This window comes from Asterias amurensis, chromosome 12, assembly GCF_032118995.1.
Source record: "Asterias amurensis chromosome 12, ASM3211899v1".
Classification (NCBI taxonomy): Eukaryota; Metazoa; Echinodermata; class Asteroidea; order Forcipulatida; family Asteriidae; genus Asterias; species Asterias amurensis.
The window spans coordinates 1,487,594-1,510,061 of record NC_092659.1 but is presented as its reverse complement, the minus strand read 5'-3'; the positions used below and the strand labels follow the sequence as shown (position 1 = coordinate 1,510,061).

Here is a 22,468-nt window from a genome sequence, read left to right as displayed (position 1 = left end):
TTTGTTATTTTATGCACATGTTGAGATACAGCAAGTGAGAAGACTGGTCTTTGACAATTACCAATAGTGTCCAGTGTCTTTAAGCGTTACGTTTTACGAGAAAAAAAAAGTGAAAAGCACAGAGCAATGTTGTAAGGAGAGTTGCGCAAGTACTTGTATTACGTTATGCTAAAATAATTTTCGTCTCCTGAGGGGAAATGATTAATTAAGTATGTACACCGGATTAACGCGACTTCTCTGAATGCATTGCTCTTTAGTGTTCACCCCTTTTCTCCCTGAAACTTAGGCCTAATCACATACATCTTCATTTGAGTAGGGATTCATATGATGGCAAAAAACTCGACCTTCAAAAGGTATCAAAAGAGTGATTACCAGACGTATATCTTCCTTTTAAAGACATGCTGTGTTTGATTTTGTAATAGCTTCTGACACGACACAATGACAAGACGATTTGTGCAAGTAGGAGGTGGCGCTATAAATACACAACCTTGATCCCAAGGATGCACTCCGTGGTTGGACAAGATGCACCCACCTGCCACATCCGGGGCAGGAGCTTCTTATAGCGGGGCTAAATATGGTGCTGCATCTCTCATTTCAATCAAAACTCGGACATTTATTTCTTTAAAGGCAATGAACACTACTAGTAACTACTCAAAATCATTTTTTTTTTGCATAAAAACTTACTTGGTAACGAGCAATGGAGAGCTGCTGATAGTATAAAACATTGTGAGAAACGGCTTCCTCTGAAGTAACCATATATTTTTTGTATAAAGAGGTGTTTTCTCACTCAAATATTGAAAGACTTCAGCTGAAGCCTCTTGTATAATTTGCAAGGGATCTGAAAGCACACAAATTTGGTTGTTTTTCCTTTCATTATTCTCTTGCAACTTCGATGACAATTTGGTAAAAATTTTCACATAGTGGTATGCATAATGTTGGGAAACACCAAGTAAGAATACTGGTCTTTGGCAATTATTAAAGGTGTTCAGTGCCTTTAAACAGCAGACTCTGTACGATCGTGTGTGCGGTTGTATGAACAACCTCCATTTACGCGTGACTTGCGCATAGAGAAACGACCAACATAACACAGTCAGACACAGAAGATGTGAGGACGAACTACGTGTGATATATCATAGAGAATTGAAGGAGATATCATGGTTTCCACAAACAGCAATCTGCTAATGAGCGTGGGTCATGTCTACTTGTAGCCCTTGCTCTTCGTTGTAGGTGAGTGTTATTTGATATTTAATTAATTATTTAGGTGGTGTTTTGGGATGTTACTTTGATTTCATCGTTTGAATCTCTTCTCTCCAAAGTATGGATTTCTGAGAGATGTTGCTCGTTTCACAAAGACCTGTTGTTATGAGTAGGCTACCTCTCATTAAGAAACATCCAGACTTATGTATAATATGGATTATTTTTACGAAGAGTTTTGTAAAATTTTTACTTTTTACTCTATTGCCCTTTATTTTGTTATTGTTTATAGCTTTACATGTACTTATACTTATAGCACTGTTAAGTGAACCTTTCAGCTACTGCTGCTGGTCATTTTGTGTTTAAACATATCAATAAGAAATATAAAAATAAATTATACATATTATTTTATCGGTTTGAAAAAGCAGCTTAAATTACACGACTGGTCTGTATAAACCATTCTACTAAAAGCAAAACTGCTCTATTGTGTTTTATCATGGAGGTAGTTTTATGCGCAGCAGTTTTGTTTTGTTATGCAACAATTTTTTAAAATTCAACCAGATGTTGTGTTAAGGATTCTACAAATTGTATGCATAATTTACTCAAAATATGGCCATGTGAACAAACATTGAGAAGACCGTGCTTGAAAACGCGATCGGTGAAAAATTCAGAGTGAATTAAAAAATAGTTATCGGTGCTAAATCCAGCCGTTAAATTCGTTAAAAAATCGCATGTTTACAGTATTAACAATGTTTTTTTCCCACAATTTTCTACTGACTTACACAACAGAATAAGCCAACATTAAATGTCTGCAAATTTTGCAGACATACTACAGGTTTGTTATTCAATTTGCTGCTTAAAGGCACTGGACACTTTGGTAATTGTCAAAGATAAGAACCCTCAGTTGGTTATCCCAACATATGCATAAATAAACAAACCTGTGAAAATTTGAACTCGATTGGTCATTAAAGTTGCAAAAAACAACCTTGCTGTACAAAATAGTGTGCTTTCAGACAGGATTAAAAGGCTTATGACCAGAAGTCTTTTATTATTTTAGTGAGACGTTACCTCTTTCTCAAAAAACTATACGTTACTTCAGAGGGAGCCGTTTCTCAAAATGTTTCAATCAACAGCTCTCCGTTGCTCATTACCAAGTAAGGTTTTATGCTATTATATATTTGGAGTAATATTATACAAACATGTACAGTGCCTGTAACAATGTCTGGTTGATCACCTAACCAGCCCTGCTCTACCATCTCTGTAAACATAATTTATTTGATATTTTGAATATTACAAGCATATTACAAAAATCAGAGTGGTTTGTTGTTATGACAGAGGAATACTGCCCGCAGACGTAAATTGTTATTATTTTGATTATGAAGATTGATTGGTCGATTGATTGATTGATTGATTCGGCTCAATCTTGCTCTTTTCATTCGATGCTTTTAACTGCTCGTCTTTAGAGATCCTGGATTACATTAGAGCGTACAACCACTATCCATCATGATCAGGATACGACAATGGAGTACGTGCGGGCAGAGACTGCTAGCCAAAGCCAATGGCTTAATTAACGGCTATGGATACAGCTCGGTGTCATTGAGCTCACAATTACCATGGCGTAACACCAACCATCGATCAACGCAACGTGCTTTAGCTGATAGATGTTAAATTTGCACCGGGGATAAAGAATATTAATTTTGGTTTTACCCTTACACCGATGTGTATACTCAGTACTTTCCTGAGTCATGTGAAAACAAAAAACCACACGGATATAACTCGGGTGGGATTCGAACCCACATCTGGGAATCAGCACAAAATGTTTATCGGATGGAGTTTTCTCTAAGTGTGTGCCAGTTCAAGGTAGAGTTTTTTTGTCAACGTAGTGCTGATTTATTTGCAACAAACAAAGTTTCAGCGAGAAAACAACAGGGTTATGCACACGAAGGACATTCATCTGCGCTTTGTGACAGCTGGAGTCGACCGCATCTGTGACCGCCTTTATAAATCTGAGAAAGGTCTCAGATTCAAATGTTTTGGGGTGAAACGTAAACAAAAACACTATTCTTTCGAAAGGATTTATTTCTTCTTCAAAATAGTTTACATTATAACACCCCTTGCAAGTATTCTGCCTGCTCATTAGTTTAGAGCGCGTCACATGACATGTCTTAGTTTTGCTAGACGACGGCCGTGTGATAGTGCGTCGGTTTGCCATGCGCTAGTCCGAAGACTAGCACACGGCGCCGTGCACTAGTCCGACAGACTAGCACACGGCGTGCAGTACCCAGACGTCCGTTGCGTGTACGAGGATGATAAATTAATAGTCTGTAACCATTTCGGATTGCACGACACTACATGCAACACAGTAAGTAAAAGTGTTTGCAATCTGTATTCGCGTCGTCCGTGGATTGTAGCATTCAGGTCTGTAACTTAATAATAAAAGTACAGTATTTAGAAATGTTTGGGGTGTTATAAAACAAATATTGACTGCTTTTACTCGTGCAATGGTTAAAAACTATGACTCCCTCGGTGATCCCCGGAGCGTTCTATTTTCCCTCGGCTTCGCCTCGGGAAAATAGAACGCTCCGGGGATCACCTCGGGATTCATAGTTTTAACCATAGCACTCGAAGCAGTCAATATTTGTATACTATCAACAGCTGCAGTGCTATTACCACTAGTTTTTATGGGCATTCGTTTTTGGAATACTTGCCAATGTAAGAAGCTACTTTTAAAGACCATGTGTGTTTTCTTATAGTACATTCTTCAATATGCACAGAGCCTCGTTCATAACTTGGGGTCCTCAAAAAAGTCTACAAATTACAGATTTTAGGGTAAATATTTTTGTAACTCGTGGTCTAGTGGTCAGACTCAAGGACTTGCAATCACAAGCTTGTGGGTTCGAATCCTACCAAGCTAACTGTGGTCCAGTGGTTAGACTGCAGTGACTTGCAATCACAAGGTTGTGTGTTCGAATCCTAACAAACCACGTGCTGATTGATACAAACAGCCGAATGTTATTTAACCATCCAATTAGTTGCCATCTGTGGAAAGCCAGTATCAATGACGATTTTGCTGACATGACATTTGCAGAGTCTGATAGATTATGAACAATCTAGCCGGATATTGGATTCTGCACTCATGTTGCCCTTGTAAAAAGCGCGGGCTAAATCATTAAGCGAACATCAGATGTAGCCGCAATTTGAGCCGACTCGTGTATAACGTTTCAATAAGCTCAGACACTTTCCCAGATGCTATCGGCTTCGGTGACTTGACTTTCATCTTCTTCTTCGAGTGGTGTCAGTTCAATGGTGACGACAGAATGGTCTCCAGATCTCCCAGTCCCTCTTGCATTTGGATATTTCTCCCGGGCTCGATTTCACAAAGCCTTTATATTTACTGTATATAAGATGAGTTGTCATTAGTATTACCATAGTGATTTGTACATCAGACTTTTAAGCATTGCAGTTCCGATCAATCTGTGGGCTCTTTGTAAAATCAGCCACTGCTGCCACAAGCTTAATATAGTGTCCCTTCTTGTAGTATGTCTAGGTTGGGTGACTTTTCTTTGGTTAATCTTGACTCATCTTTGACTTGGTTTGGTTATGGGCTCGAAGGCCTCTAGGTACCGGGCAACCTTGGTAGTCTAGTTGGTAAGACACATACTCTAGAATTACAAGGGTCGTGGGTTCGAATCCCACCCGAGTAACATGCCTGTGATATTGTTTTCACAAGACTCGGGAAAGTACTGAGTATACAGTGCTAACACACATCGGTTTATGGGTAGAAACCAAAATTAATAAGGCTCGAACGTGTTGGACAATTTCATTTTATCATCTCATAACTCTGACTGTGAAACTATAGGATTCTAAACTTATTATAGATAAGAACCCCACGGAGAGAAGACAAAAAGGAAGTTTCAGTTAGGATGTGGGAGGAAAACCCTACAGAACTATTCCAGGGAAAACCCACGCCTTCAGGTACGTAGGGACTGACAACCCACATAGTGCCCCCACCCTAGCGGGATTCGAACCGGGCCCGAGTGGATGGCAAGGAGAAAGATACCACTTCTTCTATTTCGAGTGGTGTCCTCGGTCAATGATGTTACGGCTGAGGTTTCTCCAGGTCTTCCTGTCCCACATGCATGTGGACACTACCCCAGCTGTCACAAATCCAGTGTCCTTTTTCAGCAGATCGACATAGGTCAGATGGCCTCGACCTCTTTGGGCTTGACCTTGCTTGGGCTCCCAGAGCACAAGCTTGCTGGCTGGAAGCTCAGGGTGGCGTTAGCAGTGCCCTGCAAACCCCACTCTTCTAGCGCAGATTTCCTCCCACTTCTAAATTTCTTCATTGTCTTCTCATCTTGTCTAGAATTATCATAGATGTAGTTGTAGATCACTTAAATCTGATATTTTATATCAGTCGGCAAAACATCCCATATGAGAGGAAATTTAACTTTAACCACGCAACCTTATCGGTTTGTGGGGTACTGCTTGTTATTTCTTAACAATTACCTTTTGGGGTCGATTGCTCCATTATATAAAAGACTCAACAAGGGCACTACAATATGCGCACACAATATTGCTCCCTTGTAGTGGCAACTAGTTCAGCACCCCAGGATTATGAAAAATGGCTAAAAAATATTCATGCGATGGCCTGAATCGCTGTATAATCCTGTTTCTTCGACTCGACCAAATTACACCCCCACAATCAGTGTGTTGGCTCTGCGTCCTAGCCTGGAATCACTTTAGTTTCATTGCGTCTATTGAGCACTAGCATTGAAACACCCTCATTACCCAGGCTAGACAATCACATCCCTTTTTCGAAAGCAAATATTACTTTATCATTGCAATAAATTAGTCAGTTGTGTTTTGCATGTGGCAAAGAGTGTTTGCATAATTGTGTTTGTTGTGATATATCCATCTCTTTTAATTGGTGATCACCTTAGCAACGGGTGCACGCTGTGGATCTTTTCCCCACTTTGGTGGAATAATGAGGCATCTCAGTCTATTATTAGCTCTTTAAGCCCTTCACAACCCCCCTCAAGAGTATTCCCATATTTATAGTCCCATGGAGAATCTAGCTATAAATAAACACAACAAATTTCTGATCGTTTATGCACTCAGTGTTATACTTTGTTTGATCAGGTAGGCTGTCATTGTTTGTTTGTGTTTTTTTGTTGGTTGCTTAAACTTGCTCGTGTTTTGAATAATAACACTCTAATCATTCCCGGGCAGAATTGACTCGGAACTGACCAATTTGTGGGTTAAATTGACCCACAAATTGCTTAACAGAGATTCTGCGTCAATATGGCTTATTTCTGGGTAATTTTGACATTAATTCCAGGTCGTACTGAGTCAGGCCCCACGGGGCACGGGATAAGGAGTCGTGTTGAATTGAAGAACTTTTTCTAAAACATTGTGAAATATTGTTTCCTCAATATTCTGTCCTATCTTGCAGCAGCTTCTTGAAGCAGTTCAAAACCTTTAAGAACTCTTTATAGCTTGATGTAAGAACCATGGGCTATGGATCAAGCAGGACTCGAACCCACACTTTATGCTGATCAGAAACACCAGGACTTGAGTCCGGTTTCGAACAACTCCAGTCAAAACTCTTTCATGTAGTATTTTAGAGGAAAACAACCAAGAACCAGGAACGCTTTCTAACATTTTGTGGTATATTTTCTCCTTTTTCGATAGTCTTTTGCAGCTTCTTGAGGCAGTTCACAACCTTCAAGAACTCTGTCTAGCTTGATGTAAGAGCCATGGGTTGCGGATCCAGCAGAGTCGATAACTCCAGGTTCTGCCAGACGTACGGGGAACCGAGTGAATTCGACACGTGCTCTTCGGTATTGTCGACGGCACGGGACAATAGAGGTGAACCAGACGGCAGGGAAGTCGTCAACTCGCCCGGTCAGTTGTTACTTTCAATTAGTTCGGTCCAGTGGCGTGACCAGTCATTTTAATTTGGGGGAGTGGGCAAAGACATCAAATGGAGAGGGGGTTTTAAATAAAACCAAGTTCATCTTAAAACATTTTTTTCCCAATCTTATTAGTAATTGGGGTGAGGGTATGGGCAAGGGTTGTTGGCGGGGGGGGGGGGGGGGAGGGGGCTCCATACCCCCTCTGGTTATGCCACTGGCTCCTTCAAATGTAACAATTTATTTAACCCATCTCTGCCATCACAGGTACCCATTTACCACTGGATCAAGAGAACCATTTAAAGACAAGTGTATCGCTCAAGAACACAAGTGTCAAGAACAGGATTTGAACCCACACCGACTCAGCCACGTGTCCTAAACCATTCGGCAACAACACGGACTGAAACACGGACTAATAAGTTTGGACTAAAAAATGCCTAAGTAAACTAACAATTTCTTGTGTTGTTTCCTCTACAGTTCCAAAGGAAGTTCTAAACGACTACAGTAATCGCATCTCAAACTTTGCTCCCAAGGATAGGTCGGGTTCCTTCTCAAGTCGTAGATCAGCTCCTCGAACCGCAGGCTCAACGCTTAAAATGTTAAAGCCAAACTCACGAGTCAAATCGGACTTTAACGAACTCACCGAGCCCGTGCAAGATGAAGACGCCGGGTCCAACGTGAGATCACGCGGCCCGGGGAGTCGCACGGGACGCGCTGAATCGCCTGTTGGCGAGACGGGGGATTTTCTGACTGCAAGATAGCTATGTGTGGAACCAAGCGGAAGCGACCTCTCAAGAAAAGCCTGGCTCAACCTTAACCGTATCAGAACTAGAGTTGGCCGTACACAATATTTCCTGCATAAAATTTGAGTTGATCTATCGCCAAACTGTGCCTGTGTAAAGATCCAAGCTATGGGTCCTATCATCGATGCTTGCCCTACCTACAAATCCACTCCCGTTGCTTCAGGACATGTTGAGGTCAATGATGAGACAATCAGTTTGATTAACGAGGATCTTCCTGTTTACACATGTAGATGATGTAGGCGTGCTCCTTAATATTCTTTATACGAACGAACGGGCCGTATTTTTCTCATTTTTAGGGACTAAAAATTGTCCAGTGACGGAAAACTGAGCTACCTGCTTTATGAATAGCAGAGAACAATCTCAGCCGTATTTATAAGAAACAATGTAAATAAACAATATTTCACTTAAAGGAAGCCGCACCACCAATGTTGGAGTATTTAATCGTAAATGTTTATCATTTTTAAGAAAGATCTTACCCTCAAGTTGTCGTCCCGAGATAAATCATCTCAGAATGTCGTCATATTTACTCCTATGACGTCGTCATCATGGAGTAAATTATCTCAGGATCTCAAGTTTTTTTTAAATTTTTTTTTTTAACAAAATTGTTAAATTTGTTAAATTATTTTATTGCCTAGGTTTTATTGCGAGTTGCTTTTGTATTTCACATAAGGTGCAATATAAATGCATGTTATTATTGTTATATTATTAATATTATTTACCAAAGGTTAAACCCACCGATTTGTTGGTACAGGGAAACATTTTTAAACACGAGGAGAAAAACAGTTACATGTATAATACTTGGAAACACAAAATGTCTCCATTGGGGAATTCTACAGACTTGGGTGCCCCACAAGGAACTTTGTATATACAAAGTCTATGGGAAGTTCTTAACTACAGGGACAAAGGGAAGAACTTAAAGCCATTGGACACTTTCGGTAAACAGTATTATCCAAGGCCCACACTTAGTGTAACACAACTTATATATAAAATAACAAACCTGTGAAAGTTTAGGCTCAATCGGTCATCGGAGTCGGGAGAAAATAACGGGGAAACCCACTCTTGTTTCCGCACGTTTCGCCGTGTCATGACATGTGTTTAAAACAAATCCGTAATTCTCGCTATCGAGAATTGATATTGTTTTAATGTTTTCTCAAAAAGTAAAGCATTTCATGGAATAATATTTCAAGAGAAGTCTTTCACCATTACCTTCTGTAAACCCTGTACATTTTTTGTAAATCTGTGAATTTTTTTTTACTGTACCGAAAGTTTTTAATGGCTTTAACGAAATAATGTCTCCATATGCTTTTTTCTTCGTGGCTTTTTTATTTAGAGAAAACTACCAGGCCCTTTTTGTTGTTAAATCGACGAGTGCCTAAAAAAAAACACTTTGGTAGAGTTCCGCCCTTTTTGTGGCAAATGTAAACAAAATAAATAGTATTTTGTTCATGTTGTTTGTTCACGAAAAAAAATGTAACAATTTGTAAACGTGCTATGTCTGTATTAAAGTATATTTTTATTGTTTATCTACCAGTTTGAAATCACATTACTGAGGATATTTTAAATTTAAAAAAATATAATTTTAGTTCTTTGTGAAAGAGTATTTTTTGTTAAAAGGAAATTGATACTATAGAGAATTTGGAATCCAGTGAGTTTGCTTTACACCCAACTAATATTTTTATTTTTTTATTTCGTGGGTCAAAGGTATCATACATTAGGAATGGTAAGGATACAAAACATCATTGTTAATTTGAGTCTGAAAGCTTACTGATAATGAAGTTCATACTAGAACCAATTTTGACTGTGAAATATTTCCCTCGGAATTGAAGTTGCTTTCAAGAACGCTGCAGCTGAACACCTAATACAGATGCAACAACTGATTTCGGTCAGGGTAGAGAAAAAAAGAAAACATATAAGACAAAAACAACTCAGGTATTGCTCTAAAATGTATTGTACAGGATAAGAACCAACTCATATATAAGTGACAATTCCAGCAAAACAGAAGCTAAATTCTTATTCTTATTATTATTTTTTATTTTTTATATATAAAATTTAAAAACAATTGAGTGTTTTAAAGGCAGTGGACACTATTGGTAATTACTAAAAATAATTATCAGCATAAAACCTTTCTTGGTGACGAGGAATGGGGAGAAGTTGATAGTATAAAACATTGTGAGAAACGGCTCCCTCTGAAGTGGCGTAGTTTTCAAGAAGTAATTTTCCACGAATTTGATTTTGAGACCTCAGATTTAGAATTTGAGGTCTCGAAATCAAGCATCTGAAAGCGCACAACTCCGTGTGACAAGGGTGTTTTTTTCTTTCATTACTATCTCGCAACGTCGACGACCAGTTAAGCTCAAATTTTCACAGGTTTGTTATTTTATGCATTTGTTGAGAAAGTGAGAAGACTGGTCTTTGACAATTACCAATAGTGTCCAGTGTCTTTAAGTGAAGCTATACTGACAGGTAGATTTCCTAATGAGTGTTTATCATGCCTTATGACTAGTAACTGCCTCAGGATATTCCCTTGGTAATGGGCCTCAGAAAAAAAGTGGTTGCCATGTGAATAAAGATGCATTTCTTGAATATGACTTCATTTCAGAGGGAAACATTTCACAGAAAAAAATGCTTCTAGTATTAAAGGGAATGTACACGTTTGGTAGTTACTCAAAACAAATATTAACTTAAAAACTGACTTGGTAACAAGCAATGGAGAGCTGTTGGTAGTATAAAACATTGTGTGAAACAACTCCCTCTGAAGCAACATGTTTTTGAGAAAGAGTTAATTTCTCACTAAAATAATAAAAGACTTCTAGCTAGAAGTCTTTTATTCTTATCTGAAACACACGATTTGTCTAACAAGGGTGTTTTTTCTTTCATCATTTTCTCGCATCTTCGATGACCGATTGAGCCCAAATTTTCACAGGCTTGTTATTTTATGCTTATGATGGGATACACCAAGTGAGAAGACTGGTCTTTGACAATTACCAAACGTGTACCTTCCCTTTAACTTCATTACTAGAAAGCTTTTAAGCTAATATTAATAAAACAATGTTTTATATTTTTATCAATCCTGTATAATACCTTCAATCAAAGAAACTTTTATTACACAATGAGTAGACACTCAAGCTTTCATTTAGCATGTCTTTAAAATCTGAAGCTAGTTAATTATAAACGATAGTTTCCTTTATTATCTTTCATCATCACCATGGCAACAGAGTACCCCGCGATGATGGAAATACAATCTGTTCTTCTAATTAAACTCATCCATCGTTGGTTATTTCCAAATTAATTCGTTTTTTTTTACACAATGCAGTTCATGAAACCTGATGGAAACTGATTGTTCGATATCACATCGCAGGCTGGTGTAGTTTATCTATACTTCAAAATTAGTGAACAATATTATTAGTAGTTTTTATTCGGCAGATTAACAGTCAGACAATAGGAGGGTTGGCCGGCCGTTTGTAGATGCATTCACCGCATGCAGGCTGGCACAGTTTAATACTATATTTTAAGAGGACTGGATGATATTGAATGGTCAGACAGTGGGAGGGTTGACTGTGTACTGTATAGATGTATTTACCACATGATATCATATCTACAGGCTGGAACAGTTGATCTATCATTAAAACACAGCGGATTGTATTGGAAGGTCAGACAGTGGTAGGATTGACTGTGTTCTGTGTGGCGCATCTACCACATGACTTACTGCAAGCTGGTGTAGTTAATCAGTGGATATTGTTAAACGGTCAGAGAGTAGGAGGGTTGACTGTGTACTGTGTAGATGCATTCACCATATGATATCATATTGCAGGCTTGCATAGTTTATCTATCATTCAAAACCATAGTGGATAACAGTGAAGTCAGACAGTATGAGGGTAAAGCTTACAGTTCCAGGGAACATTATTCAACTAGATGATGTCATGATGATGTCATCAGTCGTTATCTTCCATCTCAACCTCAATGTCGAGACTTGAGGAGGTGTCATCCTTTGTCATCATCATCTCTTCTTTAGGAGCAGTTGGTGTGACCAGTTCAGACATGTCAATACTGCCTCCTGCAAGAGAAACAAAGCGTCTTGTTTCAAGATGTGATGCATGCATCTTGGATTAGGGAAGGGTGCATTTATTTCAACCCACTAAGGGACCTTGTCAGAACGGTAGGAACAATCTTAGGGACCTTGTCAAAATTAGTCCAGGATGCCCAGCAGGACAAGGTTTTTACCAGCCATAAATTAACCTTGTTTAAAAGTGGGTGTTGGAGAATACATGGCCTACAAACCGCAGAGACTACTGGAAAACAGGAGTCTTCACATGACACTCAAGAAACCACTACACATACTTACCATCACTTGGTGATGTTTCTAAGATGTATTGTTCAATAGCTCTGGCCAGCATTGTTTCTGAGAAGACGTACCGTCTACCGACGCCCAAAGCCTGCACAGAAACAAAGTGATTTAGAAATTCGAAAAGAGGGTCAGAATTTTAAAATGAATAATTTTGCTTTACATATTTTGAAGTATTATTGTTTTTGGTCTCTGAGACATCTGCACTGAGATGGTTTAAAAACAAGAAAACAAATGATTTGTTTGTTTGTTTGTTTGTTTGTTTCAGTGATCTTCCCATCAAGGGAACTCGGCAAACTCCCTCACAGGGATATAAACACCAAGCTGGCAACAGCCAATCTCTCTCACACTAACATTGGTTTAACGTCTATGAATATTAATTGCACAAATCAAGAAATTGTGATTGTTGGTGTTGTAAACACACATGTTTGTGATGTCTCTGCGAAAAAAGCCTTGTGACGTCAAAATTAGCTTCGATTCGCTTTTTCAGCAGAAAGTATAAACTGAGCTTTACTGTTCTTATTTAGGGTTCATTAATCTGTCCTTACCTTGTGGAAGTAATCAATGGCCGTACTAAAGTCTCCCATTAGAGTATGAACATAACCAATAGCAGAGAATGAAGATGGACTGTGTGGACAGAGAACCAAAGCCTGCCGATGGTAATCCAACGATTGATCGTACTTTCTGTCATCACATCAAATCAAATTCAATCAAATATAATCAATAAGAAACTAATAAAATCAAGTGTATTGAAATAAATGATCTACAAAACTAGACTAATCATAACAAAGTAGCTCTAAATATAATTTAATTTAATTTAAATTAATCAAATCCCAGTAAAATTTATAAAAGAAATAATTTTTTTAAATGTAATCCCTCCAAGAATCAGAATTAGGTACTTCAGTTATATTAAATACTTCAGGAAGATCATGAGTTCCCATAGTCTGACAATGCTCAAAGCTTTCATGAAATACTCAAAAGTTTCAAATCCTACTAAACTCAGACAGATTGAACTTACTTGAGTTTCCTGCTGACGTGTCCGAGGTTATTGAGTAAAGGTTCCCACTTCTCAGGAAGATCATGAGTTCCCATAGTCTGAACGATACTCAAAGCTTTCATGAAGTACTTCTCCGCTTCATCCCAACTGCAAATGAAAAACAAAATAATAATCCTTAGGTTAACAGAACTTTCAAATTCCTTTTAAAGGATTTGGGTACACAAAACGCAATGTCCACAGATTTACATTAAACTTTGAAGATAACGATAGAAGAAAGTGTACCTTAAAATATTAGTTGCTGAGGAGCTGTAGCTTTTGAGAAATGAGTAAAACGGTGTCAAGAAAATAAGTTTTTACATGCTAAAATAATTTTCGTCTCATGATAACTGAGACGAAAATTATTTTCATGACATTGTTTTATACATTTCTCAAAAACTACAGCACCTCAGCAAGTAATATTTTCAGGGAAGCTTTCGACTATCATTATCTTCAAACTGTGTAAGTTTAGTGTAAATCTGTGAACATTGTGGTTTTTTTTTTAACCTAGACCCTTTAAATGTTTTCCCACTGCACAAGGCACTCACATACAATGGTCAACCTACACAATAACTCTGGCCCTCTAAACACAGTTCTATTTTCAGAGGAACCAGTCAGAGCAGTGCTAACTCTACACTGAAACCTTTAAATCCTTATCAAATAGACCCAGCATCTCAAACACTCTTCAGTCTCCTGATTCTTGATGATGACTAGAGCAAGCTAGTCGAAACATTTAGAGCAACAAAGAACTCGCTCTGCAGCAGTACAGTGAATAATGAGAAGACCCCTCGATCCAATAAAGCAAAAGTAGTAGTCCCAGCTATCTTCCACTTTAACAGACTTTCCCTAGGAAAACTTGAAAACCTACGTCTTATGAAGATTGTTTCGTTATAATTGATGAACTTACTCTCCGTTGTGGAATTCAACAACCCCCATCTCATGAAGGACAAACGGATCGCTTGGAGCAATCGCCAACGCCTGATCAAAAAACTTCTCCGCCAGTTTGAAGTTTTTGGTCAGTCCGTACTCCAGTCCCACAAACAGGAGCGGAAGATGACATCTGAATTTCATGAACAGGAAAAACAAAATCAATGATAAGAAGCAAACATGAAGTTTTAGAAAGCTTGAATGTAGAAGAAACAACCACAAGACCACAGCACCACAAACCTGTCTAATCCCCAGGGAGCTGAGAAAGATTAAAGAATCGTTATTGGCCCAATGACCAGGATAATTAAAGCGCATTGAAACGTTATTGTGAATGCCGTATATAAGAACCAGCTACTATTATTAAAATTAGGAGATTTATTGCGAAACGAACTTACCCTTTCATGAGCTGTGATGCAGTGAAGTAAGCCGCCATAGCCTGGTCATGTTCTCCCTCTGCAGCAAATGAGTGACCAAAGGCTAGCCAGGCTGGGCCATACAACCTGTCTAGTGTTGTTGCTTTACTACAGAGAAATACACACAGTTAAGTTTAACAAAATGTAGTTGTAAACTTTGAGACGTAAACGTTCCAAGTTATTTCTGAATACACAGGTCTGAAGAACCAGAGGTAGAAAAAGGAAGTAAAAATAAACAAGCTTGGGTCAGGTGAACTAGGCTGCTTGGCCTCGATTCGCCACACCATGAGGAAAAAACAAGTTTAAACAAAATAGTTCATGCCAAGAAAATGACTTCCAAACAATAAAATAACAGTAGAACATAAAATATTTAAAAAATAAACAATATCAATAAAAGGTAACTACATATTAAAGCCATTGGACCCTTTCGGTTCAGAAAAAAAAAAAAAAGTTCACAGATTTACAAATAACTTACAGGGTTTACAGAAGGCAATGGTGAAAGACTTCTCTTGAAATATTATTCCATGAAATGCTTTACTTTTTAAGAAAACAGCAAAACAACATAAATTCTCGTTAACGAGAATTACAGATTTATTTTAAACACATGTCATGACTTGGCGAAGCGCGCGGAAACAAGGGTGGGTTTTTCCGTTGTTTTCTCCCGACTCCGATGACCGATTGAGCCTAAGTTTTTACAGGTTTGTTACTTGATATAGAAGTTGTGGTACACAAAGTGTGGGCCTTGGACAACACTGCTTACCGAAAGGGTCCAATGGCTTTAAAGAATAATAATGGTTACCTGAAGAATCTTCGTGCTGAGTCATTCTTGCCGACTAAGTAATAATAACAGCCGACGGCAAACCATGAGATTGGCTTACTGGGGTATAAATCAACCAACTTGTGGGCCAGATAAAATAAATCTATCAAGAAAAGGGAGACATAAAGGGGGAAAATGTTTACAAAAATCCACAGAGCATATGGTTTACGAACAATCTTACTAGTTGCTTCTTATATAGCGCTTAAATCAGTCACTCAAACACACTCATTGCGCTTTTCCCTCGGCCCCAGCGCCCAGTCTATCCAGGACCGCTGGGATGGGCTAATCAGCTTGCACAGATTCTTGTTCAGGAAGTACGTCATGCGTGCAGTGCATAGAAATATGGTGCAGTGTGAGTGTGATGTATTATGGGACTGCGCATTATTAAACCAATGAGCGTGCATGATGCGTTTGCCCATCCCATTGCTTTGGTTAAAGCAAGGCGCTGGGGGCGAGCAAGGCGCTGGGGGCGAGCGAAATTGCGCTTCAGCATTCAGTTTTATCCGACAAGATATGCCGTCCTATGTTTTGAAGTATGAGACCTAATCCTTTACAAAGTGCTGTTGCACAATTTGCAGCCAATTAAACTAGGAACACTGGGGTGAACCCTTTCTCTTAACAATAAGTGCACTGTTTTTTTTAATGTGCATTAAACAACATACGGGTAAACGGCTTTATCTCCCATTATGAGGAACGCAGCAATAGTAGTTAAGTGTCATGACTGGGACTCGAACCCACACTCTGCTGATCAGAAACCCTACAACTTGAGTCCAGTGCTCTTATCCGCATGGCCACCGATCGGACTGTTCAGTTGGACCGCCCGTATAGGCGTAAGTTCCATTGGAACTTTCAAAGTACTAAATACTTAATGCACGAGCCACCCGTGCTAACTTACCGTTAGATTTCCGGAGCTCTACTAGTGTAGCGATGTGCAGGGGTAGACACGATCCATGATAGGGGTCTTTACTTAAAACTCTGCAAGAAAGAAAACAAACAATATCGTTACGAGAATGCTCCATTTAAGAAAGAAGCTAAAATTACACATCCTTTTCGTCTAACAACTAACACCTGTTATCTTCATGTAATTCCTTTTCCAAACAGTGGACTTAACAGGATCATACACAAACCAGTAGGTTTCCCAAGGCTTGTGAGCTACCGTTATGAACCGATCCGGCCTGTCAATCAAACTGTGCGCGTTCACCCATTTGACCAATAACAGCAATGATTGTGGTTAGACAAACTCGGTCATGCGTTCGCGTATATTTGGCACGCGCGGCAGAATCGTGCAGAATGTCATTGGGAGTGCTCGTACACGTGTCTTGCTCACGTGCGTGGTGGGCGGAGCTTAGTAGAAAGCCGGAACGGTCCATTAAAGACACTGGACACCTTTGGTATTTGTCAAAGACCAGTCTTCTCACTTGGTGCACCTCAACATATGCACAAAATTTGAACCTGTGAAAATTTGAGCTCAATTGGTCCTCGAAATTGCGAGATAATAATGGAAGAAAAAACACCCTTGTCACACAAGTTGTGTGCTTTCAGATGCTTGATTTCGAGACATCAAAATCAAATTCTGAGGTCTCGAAATCAAATTCAAATATATTAGTGGAAAATTACTTCTTTCTTGAAAACTACGTTACTTCAGAGGGAGCCACTTCTCACAATGTTTAATACTATCAACAGCTCTCCATTGATCGTTAACAAGTTAGTTTTTATGCTAACAGTGATTACCAATAGTGTCCAGTGCCTTTAAGTTCACTAATGAGGCATCCGTGGTTCCATTACCAATTATATGTAATAGTTAATAAAAGATAGATAGCTAGCACTCATTGCAGTTAAAGTAGGCACCACTGAAAACCTTTTAAGATAAATAAGCAACATTTTGAAAACTAACTGAACTCTTACTCTGATGTGATCTTGTGTGACGTCCTAAAGTCACAATTGTAGTAATGCCTCTCTGCTAGCGCTGTAACTACCTCCATGTTGTCCTTTAAAGGCTCAAGGCAAACGGGTAACGTGGATTCTGATGGCTTGTCATACTGAGTAGAAAAAAACCAAGTTGACATAGATGAAGAGTAGAAGCTATTATTATTATTATAAATGGTTGATCACACAAAACATGAACTCTGTCTGTGACTATTTTGTCAGCTCTACCTAGCCGTGTAATACATATATAACTCCACAAACCTTTTTTAGGATAGTCTCATATACACTTTTCACCACCTCCATTTCCGCAAGTCGACAATTCTTAGTCAGAGGAAGTGAATCTAACAAAGACCTCTCTGCAATGACAAAAAGAAAAAAATTATTAATTTGCAGCCAATCTTGAACTAAATGATTCCCTTCGATAAAAATACCTGCTAACCTTCGCTCCAAAAGGCCCATTTGCCTACAGATGATCTCAATGAAACAATCTCCTCCTCTTTTATAATAATAATATATAATAATAAGCGATATTTTCAAAGCACTTTATCACAGCCCGAAGATTCCTCAAAAGGCTTCCAACATTACTACCCCTGGTCACTGGGCCTTAATTCATTCCTTAAACTATCTCAGCTCCCTGGGGAGTATACAGCCGGTGCTGCGAGTTACCGCGCTCCAAGCTGATAAATCACACAAACCATCTCTGCCCTCGAAGGTACCCATTTTACCCCTAGGTGGAGAGAAGCAATGGTCAAGTGTCTTTCTCCAAGACATAAATGTCACAACTGGGATTCAAAACCACATCTTGATGAACCACCAAAACTTGAGTCCGATGCTTTATCCGCTCGGCCAAGACACCATGCCTCAAAATAACCCACGGCACCCCAAGCAAATGCAATTGAAATTGTTCGGCCAGGACATGCCCAGTCTCTGAAAGGCCCCTTGAGGCATAGAAAAGATTAGTCTTGGTTTCAAGACACTCCGGTGATGTAGTCATGAAAACCTAACCGCTATCTAAACCACTTGTCACTAGAGGGCGCTATCATGCCTGTAATTGCTATCATGCCTCGAAACGCTAACCCAAGACGTTCCTATGCTGATAGCGGATACAGGAATGATAGCTCCCTGTAGTGGCAAGTGGCTCATTGGGTGATAGTGGTTTAGATAACGGGTAGGTTCTCGAGACGACATCACTGGAGCGTCTTTGAAACAAGAAAAGATATTTGCACTGACCTTCACTAGCCGTCAACATCTGATGTTTGACCAACAACTCAAACGCTTCGAAGCAGTACGGGTCTTTCTGTAACGCCCTACGGTAGTTTTCAGCAGCCAGGACTCTGTTCTCCATGGCTTCGTAAATCTGACCTCGTAGTAAACATATTGAGCTCTCGACCTAGCGTAGGAACACAATGATTGGAGACCAACAAAAAATGTTAACTTCGCAACCAACTTGTCTGGACATAAACAACCGCTGTTGACTGCATTGTTTGATCACCCAAGTTTGAAGCACACATTCTTACACAACAGGAAGTTTTCATTCAAAGGCCAATTTTACCAACTAGCATATCGGGACGCTATGAAAGAATTGCATGCTGATAACGTGTCAATTTCAGCCAATAAAACAAACTTCTTCTTTTTTTCTTTTTTTAGAATTTCACAAAAATCATCGAGAGAAAACCATACTTTGAAGCTGTATTACATTTTGGAGTGGGATTCCTTCCGTGTCGCTGCTATCTGTGAATATGTCCTCATCTTTGTTTTTCCCCGGCGTCTTGACTGAGCTGTCCGACATCTCCAAGATGTTCAAAGCATCTTCCCATTCCTTGACGGCTGCCTACGAAGATAAAAGAAACAACCTCTTGAATCTTTCCCTTTCCTGATGTCTCTGACATAGCAATAAGTGTTTGGGTGTCTTTTTTTTATCAAAAAATATATTCATGCACCACCCAGGCAGCTCAGATCATCTGACACCAAACTTCTTAAGAATACACGAACACACCACTCATGGGGAACCCTGTCCTTCTTACACTCTGGCCATCACTATGGAATGAACTTCCTCCCAATCTCCGACAAGTCACTATATACCAGCTTCAAAACTCTTTTGAAAACATATTTTGGTGCATGAAATTTTCATCTATGTAACTTATTGCACTGTAGGCTCACTCACTATTGCAGGTGCCTGCACCAACAGTGTCCTTTAGACGACACGGTGCATTAAAAATGGACATTATTGTTATTATTGAATCACTAAAAAACTGCAATTTAAACTTACATGACATTTTGCCGTCAGGAACTGACACGCCTTGCTGGCCTGCAAAATATTAAGAACAAAATTGCAAACACTTTGTTATTAAGTCAGCTATAAAGTGAACAATCTCTTAGAAATATTTGCCTGATCAAAGTACCAAAGAGCTCACAAGGAAACCAGGGGCCGATTTCACAAAGATCTAAGATTGGTTCTAACTGCAAATCAATCAGAGTTGCTAAGTTAAACGTGATACATTACAATACAAATCACTATGGTAATTGCCATTGTTGCACCTGGTCATTGCCTTGGTGCCCCTAGAACTATTCCAATAGAAACGTTACAATTTCCTCACAGATGTAAGTTTTACTTAGGAGACAGTGCATTGGTACCCTTTCCCTTTCAAGCCCTAAGCATCAGGCCTGGGCCCAATTTCATAGAGCTGCTTAAGCACAAAATTTTGCTTAAGCAAAAAAATCCTTGCTTAGTAAAATCAGATTACCGGCCAAGACTCCATTCAATTGTTATGCTAAGTAAACAACAGCTAAATACCAGTCACAAGCAATGTAATGGCATGAAATTTTGGCCAGTAATATGTGTAAAACAAGCCAGCTATTTTCGTGCTTAAGCAATTTTTTTGCTTAAGCAGCTCTATGAAATTGGCCCCTGGGGTCTTGGTCTTGGTCTCAACCAGTAAATTTGTATACTAAACGTTTTTTAACCTTTTTCTCTAAATAAAAACAACTTTCCTTAGAAGGGAAGCATTTCTCAAATTGTTTTACACTGTCAACAGCTGCAGTGCCTCTTACACTGTAAGTTTTATAGTCATGAGTTTTTGTAGTGATTACCAAAGGTATACACTCCCTTTAAGTTCAGTATCAAGACCAGGGCCCAATTTCATAGAGCTGCTAAGCACAAAAATTTGCTTAGCATGAAATTTCTTCCTTGACAAAAATAGGATTTCCAACCAAATTTCCATTTGTTGGATATTGCTTGTTACTGGTATTCAGCTGTTGTTTGCTTATCCTGTAAATCATGTGGAAATTTAGTTGGTAATCCTGTTGTTATCAAGGCAAAAATTGCATGCTAAGCAAATTTTTGTGCTTAGCAGCTCTATGAAATTGGGCCCCGAGCTTGAGTCGAGTGCACTTGAACGCTCAGCCATGACACCCCAATGAATTACTTTTCTTCATTACTTGTATTGCCAAAGATTGATTCAGAAGCTGCTTTAATCTCAATTCTTCAAAAATCTACCGAACAAGATTTCACTAACCTTGTCTAGTTTCTTACTCTGAAGTAGATGAGCTGCCCGATGATATTGTCCCGTCAGATAAAGAGTCTGCGCTAACCAATAAACATCAACTACGTCCTCTACGAGTCCATGAGTGGAAATAGAAATTCATACAATTGTATTGGGTTGAAACAAACAAAAAACATGCTATCAACAGCCACTTTTTCACTTAAAGCCATTGGATCCTTTCGGTTCAGAAAGAAAAAAAAAATTCACAGATTTACAAATAACTTACAGGGTTTACAGAAGGCAATGGTGAAAGACTTCTCTTAAAATATTATTCCATGAAATGCTTTACTTTTTGAGAAAACAGCAAAACAATATAAATTCTCGTTAACGAGAATTACGGATTTATTTTAAACACATGTCATGACACTGCGAAACGCGCGGAAACAAGGGTGGGTTTTTCCGTTGTTTTCTCCCGACTCCGATGAACGATTGAGCCTAAATTTTCACAGGTTTATTATTTGATATAGAAGTTGTGGTACACAAAGTGTGGGCCTTGGACAACACTGTTGACCAAAAGGGTCCAATGGCTTTAAATATAAAAAATAAGATAATTATTTGAGTAATTTTTTTTAATATAAAAAACCGAGCCTGTTGTCTAAATTTTAGCAGTTCAAATCCGAAGTAAAAAAAATTGTTATTGTCCTGACGCTTTGAAGTTAGCCATTTTTCCTTGGTACCAAGGCAAGGGCATGGGGCAATGTATGTAGACAATTGTTTCTATTGACTCAGACTTTGTTGGAACATAAAGTCTCTGTCCTTACTCTATGGTTGGAAAAAGAAATTTTTTACTTTTAACTTTTAAATATGAAACAAACACCTACCGTCTGATAATGACACAAGTTTGTCCGCCCAGAAATGTGCACTTTCATATTGATGCTGAAGAAAGGGATTTTAAAAATGACAAATATATTCAGTTTAATTATTTCATTTACTTTATCTTTTTTGGTTGTTTTATTGAATTTCATTTTTTTTTTTTTAAGTAAAAAATAATTATTATTGAAAAAAAATCATAATGGAAATAAATTGAAAAATACACATTGCTCGAAAAACAACTGATCAAATGTTAAATTAGTCAAAAAGATTTTCAGAGTGTCACAACTATTTTTTTTTTTTGTCTTATAAAAATACACCTTGCCCCCCCCCCCCCCCCTTCCAATGTAAAAGAATTGTTGCATTTTGGGGAAAAAATAGACTGGTGCCACCAAGTGGGTTTATTTATTAACTGCACTGCCGTGCACGAAAGTGGGAACCATACTTTACAGAAAACTGCGATCAAAAAAAAAAGTAACTCACGATCGACTTTGGTGTTAGATTATTCAACTATTCAAGCAATTTTATGAACCAATATTCTCCAGATATTATCAGTATATTCTTAATAATAATTTATACTTACTTTATCGATGTAGGATTTCACTAAAGTTCGTAACTTGCAAACATCAAGTCCTTCCGTACCTTTTCTGTCATTCATTTTGATTATTCTTGCCCGCCATTACAATATGAACTATGACCTTTATAACAGCCAATCAGAATACACGTATTATATATGTGGGTAGGGT

The 22,468-nt window shown here is 38.6% G+C and overlaps 2 protein-coding genes across 2 annotated transcripts; one reads left to right on the top strand and one right to left on the bottom strand.

The window, feature by feature from the left end:
* The first annotated feature begins 1,099 nt into the window (after positions 1-1,099).
* On the top strand, positions 1,100-10,349 carry LOC139945615 (uncharacterized). Its single transcript, XM_071943031.1, has 3 exons — positions 1,100-1,227; positions 6,889-7,101; positions 7,587-10,349. Exons 2-3 carry the CDS (start codon positions 6,954-6,956, stop codon positions 7,868-7,870), a joined length of 432 nt encoding a protein of 143 aa, XP_071799132.1. The 5' UTR covers positions 1,100-1,227; positions 6,889-6,953; the 3' UTR covers positions 7,871-10,349.
* Positions 10,350-10,481: 132 nt separating this feature from the next.
* On the bottom strand, positions 10,482-22,437 carry LOC139945613 (cell division cycle protein 16 homolog). The gene is made up of 16 exons (XM_071943028.1): positions 22,306-22,437; positions 21,734-21,788; positions 20,886-20,983; positions 19,640-19,678; positions 19,067-19,201; positions 18,601-18,760; positions 17,632-17,726; positions 17,350-17,483; positions 16,340-16,419; positions 15,427-15,547; positions 14,610-14,735; positions 14,195-14,347; positions 13,273-13,398; positions 12,803-12,938; positions 12,255-12,345; positions 10,482-11,966 (listed from the first exon to the last, which is right to left on the bottom strand). Exons 1-16 carry the CDS (start codon positions 22,378-22,380, stop codon positions 11,845-11,847), a joined length of 1,746 nt encoding a protein of 581 aa, XP_071799129.1. The 5' UTR covers positions 22,381-22,437; the 3' UTR covers positions 10,482-11,844.
* Between the last annotated feature and the right edge of the window lie 31 nt (positions 22,438-22,468).

Coding starts and splice junctions, on each gene's coding strand:
- LOC139945613 (XM_071943028.1), bottom strand. CDS start 22,380: ATGAATGACAGAAAAGGTACGGAAGGACTTGATGTTTGCAAGTTACGA. Junction 21,789..22,305: donor TGAAATCCTACATCGATAAA/GTAAGTATAAAT, acceptor CCCTTTCTTCAG/CATCAATATGAAAGTGCACA. Junction 12,346..12,802: donor CCATTGATTACTTCCACAAG/GTAAGGACAGAT, acceptor GTTTCTGTGCAG/GCTTTGGGCGTCGGTAGACG.
- LOC139945615 (XM_071943031.1), top strand. CDS start 6,954: ATGGGTTGCGGATCCAGCAGAGTCGATAACTCCAGGTTCTGCCAGACG. Junction 7,102..7,586: donor GGAAGTCGTCAACTCGCCCG/GTCAGTTGTTAC, acceptor TTTCCTCTACAG/TTCCAAAGGAAGTTCTAAAC.